Source organism: Anguilla rostrata, chromosome 3 (genome assembly GCF_018555375.3).
Source record: "Anguilla rostrata isolate EN2019 chromosome 3, ASM1855537v3, whole genome shotgun sequence".
Taxonomy (NCBI): domain Eukaryota; kingdom Metazoa; phylum Chordata; class Actinopteri; order Anguilliformes; family Anguillidae; genus Anguilla; species Anguilla rostrata.
Window position 1 is genome coordinate 70,134,737 of NC_057935.1, and position 20,279 is coordinate 70,155,015.

Below are 20,279 nucleotides of genomic sequence, written 5' to 3' on the forward strand. Positions count from 1 at the left end.
GGCTTAGCAATATTGTAGCCGGTCAATAACTGAACGTACAGACGGTAAGTCATAATGCATATATCTTAGCAATATTGTAGCCGGTTAATAACTGAACGGTGAACGGCGGGTAGATATGGTGCAAAAGCAATAATTAAGAAGTAGTAGACAATTATTAGTGAGGGTCGAAGCAAGTTAAAGAAACGTGTTCCAAGCTGGGCTTGAACATACGACCCAGTGTACCCAAGCCTGTAACCTTACCCACTAGGCCACGGATGGATTAGCTGTACAAACTGCGGAGTTGCAGAATGTAAATAAGTAGTAATTGTTTGTAGCTTATGTGGCTAGATAGAGAACAGAGCGAGGTAACAGGAATGTAGAAATAGAAACGTGGCGTTTGCTGATATGAAAGTTTTGTACGGTAGCCAAGTGAAGAAATATAGTTAATAGAAATGGCACAGTGGTGAACTGGTGTAACTTTTTAATGAAAGGAATACATTTGCCGTAACTTCGTTAGCTAATGCCATAGCTATGCAATGCGTGAAATATCATTAGCAAACCTGCCGGTAGTTTTAAAGAACACAGGCCAGTAAGCACAGAAGAGCTCCCGTTGAATCCATGTGGCTTAGCAATATTGTAGCCGGTTAATAACTGAACGGTGAACGGCGGGTAAATATGGTGCAAAAGCAATAATTGATAAGTAGGGTAGTAGACAATTATTAGTGAGGGTTGAAGCAGGTTAAAGAAACGTGTTCCAAGCTGGGCTTGAACCTACGACCCCATGTTCCCAAGACTGTAACCTTACCCACTAGGCCACGGGCGGACTAGCTGTTTGAACGGGAAATGTTTCAGTATAAAAATGTATTGGTATTTTGCGTGTGTATGCGCGTTTTTGATTGGGTTGTGTAGGGCAGATTTGGCCGGTGTCAGTGAAATGTCCAATGGGGAGACACGTTGTTAGTGGGATAGGCGGCAGGAAAAATAAGAATGAGAAGAAGAAGAAAGAGAAGAAGAAGAAGGAGAAAACGCAAAATCCCCTTAGTTTGGGGCTTTATTGTGTGGACATGTGAAGTTGTTTATGAATTCTGTCTGTTGAAATGGGGTCAGAATGTACAGAATTTAATGTTTTTAAGGGCTGAGTGTCTGTGGCTGTTGTGGTTATTTCTGTGGGGAACCCTGAAAAGTGCCAAACTCTCGGTGCTGTATAGGTATGGGGGCATGCCCCCGCCAAGGCGTAACTTGGCGGGATGGCATACCTGCCATCCCAATAACTCGAGACCCATAGTTTGCGCCGCTGGCTTACAGGCAAGACAATGCAAATATTTGACTAACGTTAGGTTCACTTAAATTAGAGTGCCTTTTAAGGACTATTAGATTATTTCTGGTTATATTCATTTAGCCAGCTAGCTAACGTTAGCTAGCTAGGTAGTTTGCTTTCATAAGGCAATGTTATCGATAACGTTAGCTAGCTAGTTTCCTTTTATGAGGACGTTATAGTTGTGCGTTTATCTTAACTTGGCTAGCTAGATAGCAAAAATTATAATTGGATATAAGTCAACGTCCTTACCTTAGCTATCTATCGATACTTGATATACTACTAAGCTAGCTAGCTTGTGATAAGTGTCTCAAAAAGAGCGTGTATCATGAGGGTAGCTATGGTACGGAGTGTGGCACAGTGGGTAAGGAACTGCGCTTGTAACCGAAAGGTCGTAGGTTCGATTCCCGGGTAAGGACACTGCCGTTGTACCCTTGAGCAAGGTACTTAACCTGCATTGCTTCAGTATATATCCAGCTGTATAAATGGATACAATGTAAAGTGCTATGTAAAAAGTTGTGTAAGTCGCTCTGGATAAGAGCGTCTGCTAAATGCCTGTAATGTAATGTAATATGGTAACGGGGCACGGTCTATCAAAATATAGTTAACTGACAGTTCTCATTACCACGCCCAGAAGGTTCGGGTGAACTTTTATAGTGGGAAATTTAGGCTTAGAAAAATACGTTTTAAAGTACATTGAAATGACTGAATAATAATTTTAAAAATGCACATTTGTTGCCTGAAGACAACTGGGAAGTGTCATTTCAACCACCATGTTACTCCTTTAAAGATATGTACTTTTAACGAGTGTAACGAGCTATATTGAATACATCGGTGCTAATCGTCGGGTCCCGTTTTGAATTATAAACGGCCGTTTTATTCTCGCCACTGCCCATCTTTTCATTTAATTTGAAATACACCCCCTTGCCTATGGAGTAGCCACCACAAACATGACTGGCTCCATAAATGTTGCCTAACTGAGTAGGCTACACAGCGCGAAAATAATAGGGGAAAAAACAGACACGACTGTTTACAATGAAATGGCAACTTTGTTATGGGGTTGACAGTACACTGAAAGCTATCCAAACTGCAATTCATATTTTCCAAGCTATCGTTGCCTTCCACTGCTCTTTTGACAGCAAAAAGGAGAATTCAATTGAAGTGGCTAGCTCGAAAAAAGTTGCTGATATTAGCCTACTGGTTAATCTAGATCATAATATTTCAGTAGCCTACTACTACTTTAGTGTGAGTATCTATCGACCGGGTTCGTTCGGTAGACAGAAAAACATCAGATTTTCAACTGTAGTCTATATAAAATATAAGTAACAACCTGTACCTAGTTATGTAGAAAAAACGTCCTTGTTATCCTCCGGAGGTAATTTTTTCAGTACTTTACTGTACTTTAGCTAAATTAGACATGTTATACATCGTTAGAAAGCTTATACTCTCACCTACTGAATAAATGAATTGTCAATCAAGTCAGACTGTACAAAAAAGGGCGACAACGACGTAAACAACAGGTGTGGTATTACGCGCAGCTATTTTGGAAGATACCCAGGCGTCACGAATGCGCTTTTATTTCACAAACGGATTGTCCAAGACAATAAATGACCACTCAGTCAAATAGTTAGCTATCCACAGCCTAAAAAACTAACCTACAGCTTATATTTTTTCTCAAGTTCGAAGTTGAGTTATTGTAGGCTGAAATGTCCACATTTCTAGGCAGACAAAGAAGGCAGCGCATAATGTAACTACTGTTTTTGGTAGTCTGAAAGTAAACATAGTTTGAACGTGAGGCCAGGGGTGTTCTGCCTCCTACGAATCACCCGCCGTTGTTTCAGCCATTGTTCTCGCCCACTCATCCTTCTGTGTGTTGTGACTGGCTACGTTTGATTGGTGAAACGGAGTCATGTGGGGCTATGACAGCGCCAAAGCAAAGATCAGTCAGCCTCTTTGGCTGAAGTCTCTCTGAGAGAAAGAAACAAACAGAACGTGGTTTGAATAAAAAATGGGTAAAAAATAAAAGTAACGAGCGGAATGTAGCCGAATATAACGGAGTAAAAGTAACATTTTTTCTTCGCAAATATACTCGAGTAAAAGTGAAAAGTATGTTGCATTAAAACTACTCTTACAAGTACAATTTATTCAAAAAGTTGCTTAAGTAAATGTAACGGAGTAAATATAACGCGTTACTACCCACCTCTGAGCAGTAGCATATGTGCTGACTATGCGGACAGGCATTCTAACCACAGCTTTATTCCTCAGGTACATATGGCACAGAGCACACTCTGTACAGAGGGAGTTTGAACAGCAGTGAGGTGGTGCTAATCTGCCATTCTCTGGTCTCATATTATGGAAAAGCTGCTTGGCAATGGAAGCCATCAGTTGATAAATACGAGAATGCTTCGATTTCCACGGAGGTAGATAAAGAGAGATTCTCATCTGACGACTTTGATGGATCTAATTTCCCACTGAGAATCTCACCAGTGAAGTTTGGAGACAGTGGAAGGTACTTCTGTTATTTTGATGGCTACGCGATGGCCTCAGTAACTCTGGTAACTGTTCAGGGTAAGTTTGCACTTCAGGTTTTGATTATACTTACACAATTTACAGAACTGAATAAATACTTAAACGTGATGTTCATTAAAGTAGCCTTTTTTACAATATGCTGTGCCATGTAATGTAACAGACTACAGCCATGGGCTAACAGTAAGCAACAGAAGTGTTGATCCCAAGTCATAAAGGTATGCTGATGGCCTCAGTAACTCTGGTAACTGTTCAGGGTAAGTCTGCACTTCAAGTTTAGCTTATGCGGCATGTATTATAATGAATTATGTATTATGGGGCGGCAGTGTAGTACAATGGGTAAGGAGCTGGTCTTGTAACCTAAAGATCACAGGTTCAGTTCCCATGTTGGACACTGCTGTTCTACCCTTGAGCAAGGTACTTAACCTGCATTGCTTCAGTATATATCCAGCTGTATAAACTCTTTGTTATAAATTGTGTAAGTCGCTCTGGATAAGATGCCTGAATGTAATTATTCTTACAGAATTTACAGGGCTGAATAAATAACAGTATACTTAAACATGATGATTATTAATGTAGTATTTTCCGACCAATATAGTGCATCATGTAGTGTAACAGACTAAAGCCATGGGCTAACAGTAAGTAACAGAAGCGCTGATCCCAAATCATAAAAGTAGTGCACCTTATAGAAACGTTATGACTAATAACGGATGTTATCTGAATAATAAAAATGTTTTTCTGAAAAATAAAGAAATAAAAATTAAAATACATTTTTTTTTCTTAATACATGTGCACGTGCTCTCTCAGTCTCAACAGAGCCCCCTGGTGGCCTGTCCAGGAATCGGTCAGTTGTGCTGAACTGTGAGATATCACAGGTGATCGGCTCTGTGACCCTGGCCTGGCTCCGGATGAAGGGGGGCAGGGGGGAGCTCGTAAAACAGGAGGTCCTGAATCAGGGGCACCCAAAAAAGATGTTCAGTCTCACCCTGCCCATTCTGAGTAGAGACCAGCTGCACTGGGCCTGTGCGGTGTTCACAGAGAGCATGCTCAGAGCACAGGTCCCCCTGCACCTCACACTGCCAGCACCTGATCCTGAAGAGCCAAAGCCAGGTACTAACCTCCTACCACAGACACACGTTTCATTACAATTTAGGGGGAGACACTACACTACCTTGTCTCTATAGTAAAATTTAAAGTCTCACAAGCATACAAGCTAGTCTAACAATCAATCCATAAGAAACCATTGGGAGTCACATGTCTCCCTGTCTCCTTCTTAACCTATGCATATGCCTTCAACCACATCCCTATGAGCTCACTTAAGGCTAAAAATTCATTCAACCCACAATGAGAAAGAATCAGAATCCAGCTGTTAAAATGGGGACTGAATCCAGACCATGCCACTGAATAATAATGCTTCTGTCTCTCCTGTGTCCTAGTGTTTGAGAATATGACAGTCCGCTCGTCACACATTTTAAATCTAAATAGCTTTGCTCTTTATATTGGATTTCAGGCTTGCATATGTACTGCCAGTGTAACTCTCTGACCTGGCACCTCTTTCTTTAACTTTTCAAGCTTTCCCATCACAAAACAGGGCTTTATGTCAGAAACACTTGGGCTCAAGGTTTGGAACTGTCACGTCTTCTGTATCTTAACAATTTAGCATTAAATTTAAAGTGTTACATGTTTCATGTGCCATGATTTGTATCCTTGAATTTTCTATTTTACCTTTGTCTAAATAACGAATGTAAATTTTAATATAGCTAAATTTAAAAATTAAATTAAAACAAAAAAAAAAGAAGCTGAATATTCTCCCTGTCCTGAGCTCCCTAGTTAAGTTTCCTTCTTTTGTGCCAACACAGATAATGGGAGGATGCTGGTGATCGGTGTGGCCTGTACTGCTGCTGTGTGTGTTGGAGTGCTGTTGCTGTTGTTTCTGTTGTTTCAGCGTCTGAAAACAGCAGCGGGTAAGAGCTCTTCACTCTGTTCCTAGTTCACTGTTGTCTGACAGAGCTTTCTAGATCACTTCCACATCTTTCTAGAGCATTCACACCAATATAATATATCTTTTATTTTATAGCTTTGTCATATTTAAGACTCACTCATTCTTTGCAAGTTGCAAACAGAGGGCTCAATGTGAAAAGAACAGTTCTAAACCTGTTGCAACACTGCAAATGGAATTGATTTGAAAATCATCAAGATCATCAATGACATACAACAGACAATAAAAACAATCTCATTTGTTCTTTTTAAAACTAATCCAGTACAGAGAAAAATGCTAAAAAAACAATCCAATGCCATACACAAGATCAGCCAAATATGACCAATCAGTTCCCAGAGAGATCATTTACAGTTTGCTTAAATGTTTTTTTCTCTCTCAGGTCCCTCCACATCACCATCTGAAGGGAACGGTGCAGCTGATGCAGTCTACAGTTACATCACAGATCTGCAGCAAGGTCAAGGTAGTGTAGGGGAACAAGACTATTCACACGTAGCATGAGGCAGTGCAGTAATGTAAGGGAATACACTACTTTACAGGCATTCATCATACGCTCTTATACACAGTGACTTACACAGCTTTTTGCATTTTCAAAACACAGCATCCATTTATACAGCTAGATATACAGTATTCTGAGCTATTCAATACCTTGCTTAAGGGTACAGCAGCAGTGTCCTACATGGGAATCTGAGCAATACCTGAAACTATTTGTAAAAACCTGTGTTTTTCTTTTCAAAAGAAAGTACATACCTGGGGTTGCACCTTTGCCTTCTCTTAAAAGGAGGCTGAGTTGCAGGTATGCCAGGAGTTCCCTCTGCCCGGACCATATTAATCAGACCTGGGTCAAATACGCATTTGTTTTGGATTCAAATACTTTTCTGTGCTCTATTGATCTTGCCTGGTGTAATTGAGCATGCCAATATGACCAGAAGGTAGGCATTGCACTTTTTGAGAGTATTTCATTGGTTCCAATACACCAGACCAGATCAGTAAAGCGTAAAAATGTATTTGAATCTAAAACAGATACGTTTTTGACTCAGGTCTGACAAATGCAGGTTTAAGCTGGCCCAAAATCATTTGCTAAATATGACTGGATATGAGATTGCACAGGCAGGACATAACCGGCCTTTTCCTGTCAGGGTTAGAGGCTGGGTTTGAGGTTATGGCCGCATCAGTTAAGCCTCATACACACTAGCGGTTATAGTTTAAAAACGGAAGTATACAAAGCCTCATGCACACGTACACACAAGCATTAAAACCCATTTCAAAAACCGCTTCGGATCCTTTAAACAATAGTAAGTTTGTTTAAACAAAGAGTAAAGGGAGGAAGTGGGCAAACTGTGGGGGAAAAGATTCAGTAAAAATAGATCACTTGGTCATTCGACATGTAATTTCTAAACCAGAGGTTTATTTGCTACCATGTCCACTAGAGGGCGATATGCACCAAAAAAAAAGAGACACTTTTACTGTTAAGCAGAGGTGGAAAAAATCTAGGTTTAGAAAGTAAAAGTCCTCCCTGGTATTTTGTTCCAATCACCCAGATTTTCTAATTAGCTCAATCTTTCAGCCATGCGGTAGAACTAAATTGCGAAATCAGCCGGCTGAGTTGATGGGTGGAATAAACACATGACAAAACTTTTACTTTCTGAGCCCGGGACTTCCCACCTCTGCAGTTAAGACACTCTGTACACGCACAAGGGGGGCCTGGAGTCAGATTCAATCAGGTGCCACATATATATGGATTATACATTTCATACATACTTATATGTTTATATATATATATATAACATTTTTATATATTTTCTTACTAATAGGAAACCAGGATACCCCTAAAGAGGAGAATGACAGTGAGGAGCTCCAATACTTAATATTTTCCTTGTCCACTCCCAGTCTGGGTAAGTTTGCAGTATTATCTTAATTATAAAATGGCTATGTTACTCTTGTCAGTTTATGAGTTCTCTCCAATGATTGTAATTGGAGCAACATCTTAAGTTTGGCTACACATTATCTTGGGGTGCAAGGGGTGCAAATCTCCATTCTTGGGTGGCTGGTGGTGGATTTTGTTCCAACCAATTATTCTGGCCTAATTTTCTAAACCGCTGTTATCAACAATGCTGTTCACCCCGTTGCTGGACAACAGTAAAATCCTTCTGCTAGAGATACACTATGTTCAATCGACAGCTGTAGCTCCTAGCTCCATCTAAAATTTCAGAGTAAATAAATAATTGAGATGATTAAATCATTACAAGCAGTGACGAGTAACACTGAAGTCCAGCTGATCCTGTGGCGTCACTGGGTAAGAGATGCACACAGCTGATCCTAGCTGTCATTCTCAGTCCTGAGGACTCACTGTTTATGCTGGTTTTCCTCCCTACCATAATGGTAACTCTTTAAAGTAATTAGCCGTTAGTTGTTCTTAAATAGCCACTTCATGTCTGCCGAAAGATGACTTAACCTCATAAGGTTACATAATACGTTATGCCAGAAATCGCTATGAGCGATGGTAGCTATAGCTTCAAAAAATAAGTGGAGAAAAAGTGTTACATGATCGTGGATAAAGACCAACCAAGCAAACCTATAATCAGTTATTCTCAATGTGCAGTTTCACTAAGTACTTTTCCATGTGTTCAGTATACTCTATACTGAGGTGAGTATCACATCCAAGCAGCTCAACTGTGTGACCAAAAGATATAGCTGTTTTTGGAGAGGCAGGACTGAGAATAATATTATTTATTATGTTATTATCAGAATTAGGACTGTAATGGTCCACATAATAATTGCTTGAGATTGTAGGTGACGTTTATGTGAGTGGTAGCAAGGTGTTGTTACTGCTACTGAATAAATTCAGTTATGAGAGTGATGTCATCATTTTGTGTTGTTGCTGCTACTGAAGAACTTCAGTTAGTATAGGTCATCATTTTGTGTTGTCACTGCTTGTGAAGAACTTTAGTGACTACAGTAAAGTCATTAATTTGTTATGTAGCCAAATTACTGTTTGATCTTTTCATCGCTGTTTGGTGTTGCAGACCCTCGCAGACAACAACGGAGGCAGTTGAACCCCCAGTCTCATTCTGTAAGTATGTTCTCTGGGATACTCAGGAGAACACCATAAGGATTTTCTGTTAATCTACGTATAATAATGCAGGCACTGCAAATCATATTGATACAACCAATAATAAAAGGTTAAATTGTGTGTATGGATGGTCCACTTTGCTGAAAAATTTGAATCATTAACGGTCAAAACTCACAGTTAATTCACAAATATTTGGTAAACCAAATAATTTTACCCCACTTGTTTGATGGCCTTCTTCATCAGCCAAAATATATTTTCCATGTTCTAAGTTCATGTTAACAAAGATTCTGATATCTCATATTTCTGCAGGAACAAGAAGGAAATGATAAAGTGGTCTATGCAAGCATCTGCACAATGTAATATGGATAACTACTCAATGATTCAAGTGGATAAATTAAACAAAATACAAACATTTAAAACTTGACATTTCAAGTCTGTTCAGTGCAACACAATTAGAGATGGAAAAAGAAAATCTGAAGGTTTTCCAAGATCTGTTACTATGTGAATATGCACTGGTGCATTCTTTCTTGCTAAAGGAAGCTTTTAGTAGTATCTGATAATATTTAGATTTTGACTGTGAACAACACTGTTGTATTCTGGAAAATATAAACGTTAAGGGTTTTTTCTGTACATTTTTTGCAGTTTTTTGTTTATTTTTCTGTGTTAAAAAATGTGTACTTGTTGACTATTTAATGTATGAACAGCAGGGAGTGATATTGTTCGAGAAATAAGCAACATATTTATGTACAGGGTAGCATTGTATGGATATGGTGGTGGGCTCTTCAGTGTGCTTTTATCTGTTGTTAAGAAGTATACTTTTTATATTTAATAATAAAGCAGCTGTGAAAGGAACTGCATCATTAATTATTATAAGAACCCAAAATAAAACACAGTTAGTGACTGTGGCACCGACAGCACATGCAGTGTTTTCTGGGCCGAATGAAGCATTTCCCCCTGGCCTCTGCCTGCAGTTACCATAGTAATCACACCTCTATTCCAAAATAGCTTTGATAAAATAGTTTGTACTTCCTGTTTCTTTGAGTCATTTCCTTTAAAGTATACCTCGTAAAAAGACTAGACACCAGTAAGAAGTACTGCATAGGGCATAAGCCATGGCAATGGTACTGTTGTGGACCCTGTAGTGGATATCAGGATACTATCGCAGACTTTCAGCTGAGAGTGAGTCCCTCTTTCCACGTATATCATATATTAATGAATGAATGAATTAATTCATATATAAAGCCCATAATAATGGGCTGAATTAACCATTTCCCCCTGGCCTCTGCCTGCAGTTACCACAGTAACTGTACCTCTCCTCCAAAATAGCTTTGATAAAATAGTTTGAACTTCCTGTTTTTTTGAGCCATTTCCTGTGATGTATACCATGTTAAAAGGCTGGACACCAGTAAAAAGGCCTGTGCAGGGCATCAGCCATGGCAATGGTGACTGCCACACAAAGAAAAGCAGTGAAAAGACTGTAGCATGCTGCATGCAAACACAACAATGTACAGCACATGGTAGCCTGCTACATGTAGCAATTAACATGAAAGTCAAATCATGATGAAATAAATAGAAGTACTAGACAAAAACTTAAGTATGCGGGGTATTGGTCTAAACACCATGCATGCATTGTTGGTTGTCAGTTGGTTGTCCTTTAGCCATGACCTAAGTGTACTGACAAAGGAGTGACGTGATGGGCAAGTTTGTATGGTGTGATGCAGGGCTGGGAGTGGCTACTGATCATGTGGCGAACAGACATTCTGTTATTCATTGCCAATAAAAAGCTAACCCAACAGAATCCTCCACTAAATTAGGAAAAAGGCCCATCTGGCAACCAAAGGCTTCTCAGGTAAAATAATAACAAAACTCAGAAGCATCAATTTACACCCAACACAGTCCATCACACCATTCCCCCTAAGCTCTCTCCTTTAGGCCTGAGCACCAGGCCTTTTATTAGATCAGGTAATAGGCCACAGCTGTAGTGAGTACAATACAGAACAGCTTTGTCTATACCTGTGTGTGGGGCTGGTGCTGCCCCCTAGTGGACAGCAGCACAGCAACTCCCTTCCTGTACTGTTGCCGCACAGCAAGAAGGTTGTGGGTTCAAATCTTGGCGTGGGGCCTTTCTGTGTGGAGTTTGCATGTTCTCCCTGTGTCCACGTGGTTTTCATCTGGGTACTCCAGGTTCCTCCCACAGGCCAAAGACATGCAGGTAGGCCAGTTGGAGACTCCAAACTGCCCATAGGTATGAGTGTGAGAGTGAAAGGTGTGTATGCCCAGAGACAGATTGGCGACCTGTCCAGGGTGTATTCCTGCCTCTCGACCAATGCACGCTGGGATCGGCTCCAGCACCCCCCGTGACCCTGTATAGCGGGTATAGATAATGGTATAGATAAGGGATGGACACATGGCTGCACTTACTACAGTGGTTTCCTAGTTTAGCCAGTTGTGACTTCTTAGGACAGTGACAGCTTTTGGCTTTCTGTCAATGCAGACTCAATGCATTTTAGTGTGGTTTTGCTTGCTCGCACCCAGCTTGTCTGGCAATGTGCCAGATGAGGTCCTTCCTCTTTATTAGCCATTTCCTGTAAAGCATACCCCTGTAAAAAGAGTAGACACCAGTAAGAAGTGCTGCATACGGCATCAGCCATGGCAATGGTACTGTTGTGGACCCTGTTATGGATATCAGGATACTATCAAAGACTTTCAGCTGAGAGTGAGTCCCTCTTTCCACCTATATCATATATTAATGAATTAATTAATTTATTTATATTTAAAGCTCATAAAAATACAGCCAAATGTACTAAAATAGAACAACATTGAAATGGGCAAATTGTCCATTCATTGTACTATAGAAGAGTAAAGTATAATACATTATAGAACACGGAAAAAGACAGTTTTACTATAACAGAAGGAGTGTCACAGAGACTGCTACTACTATATAAATTGATTCAGACTTTTTTTTTCAGTTCAATATTCAAGAGGACGTAACTATAGTATAGTCACATACTGTAGTAGCACATGGAACCTATAGTATAAAAATGCATACATTTAAATAAAAACAGTCTTATTTATAACAGAAAGACTATCACCCAGACTGCTATATTGATATTAAATGATCCAGACTCTTTTATCTTTTTTGTATGTTTGTTTTCAGTTTAAAGTTCAGTAGGAGGTAAACTGTTTCAGCATATTAACTTCATCACTGAAATGGCTTTATATTCCAATGCCAAGCAGTTACACATAGAACTTTTCAAATTTGTAATTCTATTATGAAATTATTAATGATAGTGTGATTGATATTCTTATTAAAGAAGTATACATGCTGTAATACATACATCAAATTCAAGACATAGTATCGTAACTTTATTATTAAGCCAGATTTACAATCACTCCATACTCTATCTACAACATTCTATGTATTTCACTGGTAAAATTCATGAAACACAAATATTGTCAGAATCTAAAAATGTTCATTTCTGATTACGAGTAAGGCAAACAGTTCTAATTTCTGTTTTGCCTACTTCCTCTAGTAGGCTACTACAGGATGTTGAAAAAAAAAAAAAAACTTTGCTATATGCTACAACCACTTTGAGGACAGAAAAAAAGTAATGATCTAGATCTTGGGTCTGAAAGTATGACTATAATCGGTACAAACAATACTTTTCCATTCTAGCGTAAAATATAGCTCAAATATTCATTACAGCTATAAGGATTACATTTTAATCACTATTTATAAATATGTATCATCCTCCAGGCTAACCTGTCTTTTAATTTTAATGAACTAACTGAAATTTCCCTCCATATTTAAATGCAGTATTATCATGCCTTGTGCTTAGTTGGATCTCTGTATTTAGTATGTTCTCTTTCTGCAGTGTTGGTACAGTACAAATACTTCCTTTCTGGGGAGGGACAGGGGGTCTCTCTACAAGCCCCTGCTGAGACCAACGGGACAGAATTCATCTGGGAGTGGACGTCACATGATGGAAGCTACGCAAACGCTCGGATAATAACTATACAGTCCGATGGAAACTATTGGTGGGATTTGAGGAAGGCGCCTATTTCAAAACAAGGGAAGTACGACATTTATCTGGAGCCCAAGTTACAAAATGCAGGAGTTTTTACTTTCATTCAAACTAAACCTGAGAAAGTAAAAGTGGCCCAGTTTGAAGTGTTCGCTGCAGAAGGTAAAATCATTCTTTAATGTAGTTTTCACATTATTAAATTATACATGTCTTTTTATATATAAGAGTAATATAAAACAAAGTTGAAATACTGCATATCTTGTATTTTACTTTCACAAAAGCTGAATTTGAAATTTGAATAAAATTTTATGCAACGCTGCACAGTAAAATATCAAGTGTTAAATCAACACTTACAGAGTAAACATGTTTCCGACTGGACTCATATGTACTCTGTTAGAGTTGAATTAAAGCTGGAAATATTACATCAGTGCTCCGGGAACAGATAAGTGGGAGTAAAAGCAGTGGCTTGTGTTTCTCATATTTTGTACACTGCTTTATTAAACCTGAGGTGGTATAAATCAGATTAGTCTATTAATAGTTTCTTAATAGTACATAATAATAAACGTACTATTACAATAATGTGCAATAAACGAGGAAAAAATGTCCCTTTACTGTTACATTTTCTCTTCCATCTCCATAGAACACCCAGCACAGAGCTGGAGGACTGTATATTGCTTTAAATTTTGATAACTGGTTTTCGAGATATTGCCCTCACATTGATTTGATGGTAAATAGACTGCATTTATATAGCGCTTTTATCCAAAGCGCTTTACAATTGATGCCTTGCATTCACCAGAGCAATTAGGGGTTAGGTGTCTTGCTCAGGGACACTTCGACATGCCCAGGGTGGGGGATCGAACCGGCAACCCTCCGACTGCCAGACAACCGCTCTTACCTCCTGAGCTTTTTTGATGAAAAGGTTGACAGTATTCTCTAATTCAATTGCTCTTTGCTCCTACAGTGAAACCATCTCTCTGGTCCATAGTAGAAGAAGGTTCTGATGTGATCATGAGCTGTGAAGTATCACACCTTCCAGATTCAGCTACACTGGACTGGGAAAGGGACACAGAACCTACTGCTAACACAACGCTGATCTACAACAACACTGCCCACGTCATCATCCACAGTGCTGACCGATACAGTGAGGGAACGTATAACTGCACACTCAGATGGAATGGAGAATTTATTTTCAGCATTCCCAGGACACTTCAAGTTGAAAATGGTATGTTACTATGGATACCTGTTTTCACTGGAGCATTTACAAAAGCATCCTGAGCTTTAACCTTTTTTCATAAGCAACCCTGTGACTGTGAAGCACTTTGTTCATTAAGAGTAAAGATAAATCCAAGCAATATCAGCATAGACATCTTAAGACTCCAGTACAATAGATGCATGATTGCAGATTACTCTAAATAGGAAATCTTGGGCCTCCATATTTTAAAAGGCTTGTCAGAAGTACTACACAGTTTAACACAGTTTAAAAATGAGGGCTGTCAAAGGTTTAACACATTTTTCAAAACTACAATTTTTGCGTATCAGGCTACCAAGTCAAAGTTCACAAAAACTGTTTGGATGAGTGTTGCATGCCAAGGCTGCATATGAGACGTGTTCCTTTGACTCAGTTAATGTGAGCTGTAGGCTGGGGAGTGAAAAAAAGCAGGCTGGAGACACCACGAGTGAGGGATTGAGCGGCTGTATAGTAATGGGGATTCAGAATTAGGGTGGGAATTGGATATGCTGAGCCCCATGATTGGTGGCAAATTATTTTTGAAGGATAAAAAAAAAAAAAGTAACTATTTTAAATTCTGAAAAAAATGTACATGTTTAGTATTTTAACATTTTAATGCTGAAATTTCTACAAACAAGGCATGCATGTTTCCATCTGAGACAATGGTAGTGCACAACAACCAGAATGGAGTAAAGAAGGGACAAAATGTAAAGTAGAGGCTACCATACTGTAGGAATGTCTCACCCATTAAATAAGAATGACAGTTACTGTTGATGCTAATATATTGTGATTTTATCTTTTAAGAAAAAAAAACTATAAAATATACTTACTGTATAGGGCATGCATGTTTTGATCACACTAACGATTCATAATAGCTCCCAATAATAGATTTCATGGTGGGAGGTGGGGTATGTATTGTAGGCTATTCTGTAATGAGGCCTGAGTTCTCCTGTTCCACCAACTCTGTGTGAGTTCATTTACTTTAGCATGTTTTTCCATTTGTTGCTCACTACCTGTAGCAGTAGCATATGTGCTGAGTGTGCAGACAGACATTCTAACCACAGCTTTATTCCTCAGGTACATTTGGAACACAGCACACTCTGTACAGAGGGAGTTTGAGCAGCAGTGAGGTGGTGCTAATCTGCCATTCTCTGGTCTCATACAGAAAAGCTTATTGGCGATGGGAGCCATTGTCTGGAACAAATACAATCCGTGTGGCCTCAGCTGAAAAATATAAGAATGTTTCGATTTCCATGGAGATAGATAAAGAGAGATTCTCATCTGAGCGCTATGATGGATCTAATTTCCCTCTGAGAATCTCACCGGTGAAGTTTGGAGACAGTGGAATGTACTTCTGTTACTGTGAATACTACCCGGCGGCCTCAGTAACTCTGGTAACTGTTGAGAGTAAGTCTGCACTTCAAGTTTAGCTTATGCGGCATGTATTATAATGAATTATGTATTATGGGGTGGCAGTGTAGTACAAAGGGTAAGGAGCTGGTCTTGTAACCTAAAGATCACAGGTTCAGTGTTGGACACTGCTGTTCTACCCTTGAGCAAGGTACTTAATCTGCATTGCTTCAGTATATATCCAGCTGTATAAACTCTTTGTTATAAATTGTGTAAGTCGCTCTGGATAAGATGCCTGAATTTAATTATTCTTACAGAATTTACAGGACTGAATAAATAACAGTATACTTAAACATGATGATTATTAATGTAGCATTTTCCTCCAATATATTGCATCATGTAATGTAACAGACTAAAGCCATGGGCTAACAGTAAGTAACAGAAGCGCTGATCCCAAATCATAAAGGTAGTGCACCTTACAGAAACTTTATTACTAATAATGGATGCTATCTGAATAAAAAATTTTTTTTTCTGAAAAATAAAGAAATAAAAATTAAAATAAATGAATTTTTTTTTAATCCATGTGCATGTGCTCTCTCAGTCTCAGCAGAGCCCCCTAGTGGTTTGTCCAGGAATCAGTCAGTTGTGCTGAACTGTGAGATATCACTGGCATTTGGAAATGTGACCCTGGCCTGGCTCCGGATGAAGGGGGGCAGGGGGGAGCTCGTAAAGCAGGAGGTCCTGAGTCAGGGGCACCCAAAAAAGATGCTCAGTCTCACCCTGCCCATTCTGAGTAGAGACCAGCTGCACTGGGCCTGTGCGGTGTTCACAGAGAGCATGCTCAGAGCACAGGTCCCCCTGCGCCTCATACTGCCAGCACCCATCACTGAACCTGAAGAGCCAAAGCCAGGTACTAACCTCCAACCACAGTCACAGGTTTCATCACAACCTTGGGGGAGACACTTAACCACATAGGCTCTATAGTCAAATTTAAAGTCTTACCTGCATAAAGCCAGTCTAACAATCAATCTATAAGAAACCATTGTGGGTGACATGTTTCTCTGTCTCTTCCCAAAACTATGCATATGCCTCCAACCACACCTATGTGAGCTCACTTGAACGGATAGTTCACATATTTTTAACCCATGTCCACTGAGTTTCTCACCCCAAATTATGTAATAAATCGGGTACATGTTGGGCTCAAGCCTTCCGAATTTGAGTACACGTAAAAAATTCCGTTAAGGCTTAAATAAACTCAACAAAAGATACAAATGTCTTAAGATCTTAAGATACAGAAGTTTCAATAAGAGAACAATCTGAATTGAATCTGAAAACATTACATCAGACACATTGAATCTGAGAGCAGACTACATCAGACACATTGAATCTGAGAGCAGACTACATCAGACACACTGATTCTGATAACAGGCTACATCAGACACATTGAATCTGATAACAGACTACTTCAGACACATTGCATCTGATAACAGGCTACACCAGACTCAGTAACCATATGTTCTCTCTCACACAGGATGGAGCACTGAGACAGTGGTCAGGGTGGTGATTGTAGTGCTGGCCACCCTGGGGATGCTAAAAGTTCTTATGTGGTACTGCAGGAGACGCCCAGCAAGTAAGCAGACTAACACTGAGACACAATAGCCAAGTGCTCAACATTTTTCAGTTTTGAATGAAGACAGGGGCCCCTGATACTAAAACAATCTGTTAAAAGTATCAATCTAAATGGATACCCATTGGCTGTTTGGAAGGTGCCAAGTAGAGTAATTATGTACCCTCATCACTTGTCAGTTATGCCACACTGTGTACCTTAAGGCTTTAAGCCAAAGTAAGACAAGAGTAGTAGTGGCATATGAATTCATAGTTCTTTATTTGTTCTGGTTGCTCTCAATGAGCAACACAGGAACTCACACACCAAGATCAAAATAAGCACCTTCAAAAAGGCAGAGATCGGAAAGACAAACTGTGTCGTGTCCAGTTTGATGTTTGTTGCTATACCTAGTATTTATGAGTAATTTTAAAAATAACCTGTGTCTGTCTTCCTTCTGAAAGATTCTCTGACTCCACTGTTATTTATTAAAGTCTTCAATTTAATGTACATATATATATATAAATATATATATAAATATATATTTTTTATTTTTTATTTTTTATTTGTATTGCGCTTTTTACAAAGGGCATTGTCACAGAGCACCTTTACAGAGATATGGGCCTGAACCCTAACGTTTGACTATTACTACAGGTACGTCTGCTGCTCCTGAAAAAAATGCAGAAAAAAACAGTTTTATTTTAGATTGCTGCAAATTCATGTAGTTTTTGTATCCTTTCTATAATTGTTTTTAATGTTTGGAATCTGTATAATTCCTGGTTGTTTTAACTCTTTATTCTTGATGCTTTTGTTAGTTTATTTTCTCTTGGTTGGAAATAGCTCCGCATACCCTCTACAAAAAGCACTATCAAAATAAAGCATCTTACTCATTTTCTGTCTGTTTTTCTGCTACGCTTTTGTTCTGTGAAATGAACTGCAAACAGAAATATCCAGACATTAATAACATTCGCTCACTGGCCAAAAGTATGTGGACATCTGACATCCATCTTCTCATCCAAAATTATGCACATTAATATGAAGTTACTCTTCTGGGAAAATTTTATACTAGATGTTGGAGCATTGCTGCAGGGATTTGCTTCCATTCAGCCAGAAGAGCATTAATGAAGTCGGGCACTGATTGGGCGATTGGGCCTGGTTCGCAGTTGGCTTTCCGATTGATCTAAAAGGTGTTGGGTGGGGTTGAGGTCAGGGCTCTGTGCAGGCCAGTCAAGCTCTTCCATACTGTTCTCTACAAAACCATTTCCATATGGACCTCAGTGTGTGCCTGGGAGCATTGTCATGCTGAAACAGGAAAGGGCCAAAATTTGGACTAAACAATTTGGCAACTAAAAGGGACTAAATTTTTTTGTGTCTTATTTGTGAACATTTCACTCCCAATTAATATTAAAATACTGTATCATGTTTTTGAAAAAAGATCATTTTATAATCTGAATTAAAGGTGTAAAATGCCACAAGACACTATTGACATGTCCAGTAAGTTTGTGTGGAATGTTCCAGAATACAGCTGTGATAATTTCAGTGCATTTTGTAAGTAAAAAGCACCACGGTTTATTAATAACTGAGAATGCAGAGTCTCTAAAAGCGCTTTTCCTTTCTGAAACTATGCAGTCCCCACCTTACTGCGGACCTGGTTGAGCTATTAGTAGATTTCCCTTTAACAGGCGTAAAATATGTGACTAGAATGTTCATCACTGAACAGGCTAATGATGATGTAATGATCACCTCTGGCAGTTGAAAGCAACAGAGTTTTTATTTATTTATTTATTTTTACAAAGGTAGTGAGAACAGGAGGACCTGACTATTTAGAATTGTATAAACAAGACAAATGACTGCAATTTTCTCAGTGTTTTCCCAGCTCAGCCAGTTGTGATTTCTTAGGGCACAGCAGTGGCGGTGGCTATTTGGCTTTCTGTCCAGGCTCTTAAGGGTTTATTTGCACACAGGCTCAAGGCATCTCAGTGTGGTTTTGCTTTCTTGCTCCCAGCTTGTCTGGAAATGTGTCAGACGAGGTCTTTCCTCTTTGTTAGCCATTTTCCGTAAAACATACCCCTGTAAAAAGACTAGACACCAGTAAGAAGTGCTGCATAGGGCATCAGCCATGGAAATGGTACAGTTGTGGACCCTGTTGTGGATATCAGGATACTGTCAAAGACTTTCAGCCGAGAGTGAGTCCCTCTTTCCACCTATATCATATATTAATTCATTCATTCATATATGAAGCTCATTAAAATGGGCCGAATGAACCATTTCCCCCTGGCCTCTGCCTGCAGTTACCATAGTAATCACACCTCTAGTCCAAAGTAGCTTTGATAAAACAGTTTGTACTTCCTGTTTTTTTGAGTCATTTCCTATAAAGTATACCTCGTAAAAAGACTAGAAACCAGTTAGAAGTGATGCATAGGGTATAAGCCATGGCAATGGTACTGTTGTGGACCCTGTTATGGATATCAGGATACTATCACAGACTTTCAGCTGAGAGTGAGTCCCTCTTTCCACCTATATCATATATTAATTAATTAATTCATTTATTCATATATAAAGTTCATAATAATGGGCCGAATGAACCATTTCCGCCTGGCCTCTGCATGCAGTCACCACAGTAATCACACCTCTAGTCCAAAATAGCTTTGATAAAATAGTTTGTACTTCCAGTTTTTTTGAGCCATTTCCTGTGATGTATATCATGTTAAAAGGCTGGACACCAGAAAAAAGCGCTGTGCAGGGCATCAGCCATGGCAATGCTGACTGCCACACACAGAAAAGCAGTGAAAAGACTGTAGCATGCTGCATGCAAACACAGCAACATACAGCACATGGTAGCCTGCTACATGTAGCAATTAACATGAAAGTCAAATCATGATGAAATAAATAGAAGTACTAGACAAACAGGAAAAACTTAAGTATGCAGGGTACTGGTCTAAACACCATGCATGCATTGTTGGTTGTTTGTTGGTTGTCCTTTAGCCATGACCTAAGTGTACTGGCAAAGGAGTGATGTGATGCGCAAGTTTGTATGGTGTGATGCAGGGCTGGGAGTGGCTACTGATCAGGTGGCGAACAGACAGGAAAATCAAAAATGTTCTGCTGTTTATTGCCTATAGGACCCCGCAGAATCCTCCAGCAAACAATAAAAAACGCCAATCTGGCAACCAAACGCTTCTCA

General features: G+C 39.3%; 1 protein-coding gene across 8 annotated transcripts in view; it reads left to right on the forward strand.

Moving 5' to 3' along the window:
- LOC135251784 (uncharacterized) overlaps positions 1–20,279 on the forward strand; it is a 128,249-nt gene that overhangs the window by 55,990 nt on the left and 51,980 nt on the right. Inside the window, exons 10-18 of one of the 8 annotated variants that reach the window (XM_064329558.1) lie at positions 4,628–4,930; positions 5,680–5,784; positions 6,199–6,279; positions 7,631–7,711; positions 12,765–13,076; positions 13,876–14,136; positions 15,220–15,549; positions 16,094–16,402; positions 17,024–17,122. In XM_064329558.1, coding sequence (XP_064185628.1) covers positions 4,628–4,930; positions 5,680–5,784; positions 6,199–6,279; positions 7,631–7,711; positions 12,765–13,076; positions 13,876–14,136; positions 15,220–15,549; positions 16,094–16,402; positions 17,024–17,122 — 1,881 coding nt within the window. Of the gene's footprint in view, positions 1–3,559; positions 3,863–4,056; positions 4,078–4,627; positions 4,931–5,679; positions 5,785–6,198; positions 6,280–7,630; positions 7,712–12,764; positions 13,077–13,875; positions 14,137–15,219; positions 15,550–16,093; positions 16,403–17,023; positions 17,123–20,279 lie in introns of all 8 variants that reach the window. The other 7 variants (XM_064329556.1, XM_064329557.1, XM_064329559.1 and 4 more) reach the window with 7 other exon arrangements.